A 1947-nucleotide genomic window follows, 5' to 3' on the forward strand; every position below is an offset into this window, starting at 1 on the left:
AACCTGACAGTTTTTATATGGCAACCACACAATATATGCAACATGTTTCATATGAAACATTTTAAAGTGAAATATTAGAAATAATTGGAGCCTTGAATAGGTCAATAATTCATTATAACATTGATTTTTTTTGAGCAATGGCAAAAAAAGACAAAGAAAGATAGACAAAAGAAGAAAAAAAACAGCCTGCATGGCAGCTTTGTGTCAACGTTGCAACGCTTTCTAGTTAGATTTCACCTCATTCCACTTTTTTTTAATGTTTTTATTTATTTAGTTTTTGCAGTAGCATTTCCAGAATATGTGGGGGGTCGGTAAACAATTAGCTGCGGGCCGCACTTTGGACACCCCTGCGGTATATTGTACAACCCTAAAAGGGGTAGAGAGTCCCAGAGGGGGCAGAGATGGAGATGGAAGGTTCTGGGTTCTATGAGCAGGTGACAGCAGGTGAGTGTTGGGGAGAAAGCAGGTTTCTAACAGGGATGTGAGGGGTGAGGAAGTCAGAGAGGTAGAACAGGGGCCACGTTGTGGAGGACTTTAAGGGTCGCCAGAAGGATTTTGAACTGGATGCACTGCGGGCTTGGTAGCCGGTGAAGTCCCTGTAGGGCAGGGATGATGTTGCCATAGCGATGGGAGAACGAGCGAGGAGGCGTGCAGCCCCAGTTGTGGATGAGTTGAAGCTCATGGAGGACTTTAGAAGATGGAGCGGAGAGGATGCTGATGCGGTGTGGAGGTGATGAACGCATGAATGAGTGTTGTGCAAACATACGTACCATCCATCCATCCATCCATTTTCTACCGCTTGTCCTTTTTGGGGTCGCTGGAGCCTATCTCAGCTGCATTCGGGCGAAAGGCGGACGTACCATTTCACTTTTAATTAAGAATGTTCCTTATAATATTCCAGTGTTTCCCACACATTCATTTATTATTATTATTATTATTATTTTATTTTTTTTTATTTTTGTCCTGTCCAGTTTCTCAGCCAAATCATATAGTTGATGTAGATGCCCATATCGGCTGTTCAGATTTACTTCACAAAAAAAGAGAAGTGTAGGATACTTCTCTTGTTGCCTTATTTGTATTTGACCACTACTGTTTTCTGTTTATTTGTTACTGACTGTGGCAGGACACCTCTGCCTCTGTTTTGCTTTATGTTGCTGGTAAATAATATGGTTGTAGTAGTAGGCTAAAGTAAAATTATTTAGTATGCACTAATTAAAGGGGCAGAGCTTTAAGAGAAATTTTAGCTTTTATATTTTATAGGATACACTACCGTTCAAAAGTTTGGGGTCACATTGAAATGTCCTTATTTTTGAAGGAAAAGCACTGTACTTTTCAATGAAGATAACTTTAAACTAGTCTTAACTTGAAAGAAATACACTCTGTACATTGCTAATGTGGTAAATTGCTATTCTAGCTGCAAATGTCTGCTTTTTGGTGCAATATCTACATAGGTGTATAGAGGCCCATTTCCAGCAACTATCACTCCAGTGTTCTAATGGTACAATGTGTTTGCTCATTGGCTCAGAAGGCTAATTGATGATTAGAAAACCCTTGTGCAATCATGTTCACACATCTGAAGCTACAAAACTGACCTTCCTTTGAGCAGATTGAGTTTCTGGAGCATCACATTTGTGGGGTCAATTAAACGCTGAAAATGGCCAGAAAAAGAGAACTTTCATCTGAAACTCGACAGTCTATTCTTGTTCTTAGAAATGAAGGCTATTCCACACAATTGTTTGGGTGACCCCAAACTTTTGAACGGTAGTGTATATTTTTTGTAAGAAGCACAATTAATAAATATATTTCAGTGAATCACTTATTGTTCGAATCTGTATATAAATATGTACATAAAGTGTTGTAATTATATTGTAAAATGGATGGATGGATGGACGTTTAAAACAAAACTGTTATTATTAATTAGTAAGTATACATTTTTTCAGCCTTTTT

General features: G+C 38.5%; 1 protein-coding gene across 1 annotated transcript in view; it reads right to left on the bottom strand.

The window, feature by feature from the left end:
• Positions 1-424: 424 nt before the first annotated feature.
• The window catches only part of LOC133638627 (ciliary neurotrophic factor receptor subunit alpha-like), a 672972-nt gene continuing 671449 nt past the window's right edge, over positions 425-1947 (bottom strand). The window contains exon 10 of the mRNA XM_062031418.1: positions 425-714. Coding sequence (XP_061887402.1) covers positions 425-714 — 290 coding nt within the window. The remainder of the gene's footprint in view (positions 715-1947) is intronic.

Source organism: Entelurus aequoreus, linkage group LG21 (genome assembly GCF_033978785.1).
Source record: "Entelurus aequoreus isolate RoL-2023_Sb linkage group LG21, RoL_Eaeq_v1.1, whole genome shotgun sequence".
Lineage (NCBI taxonomy): Eukaryota > Metazoa > Chordata > Actinopteri > Syngnathiformes > Syngnathidae > Entelurus > Entelurus aequoreus.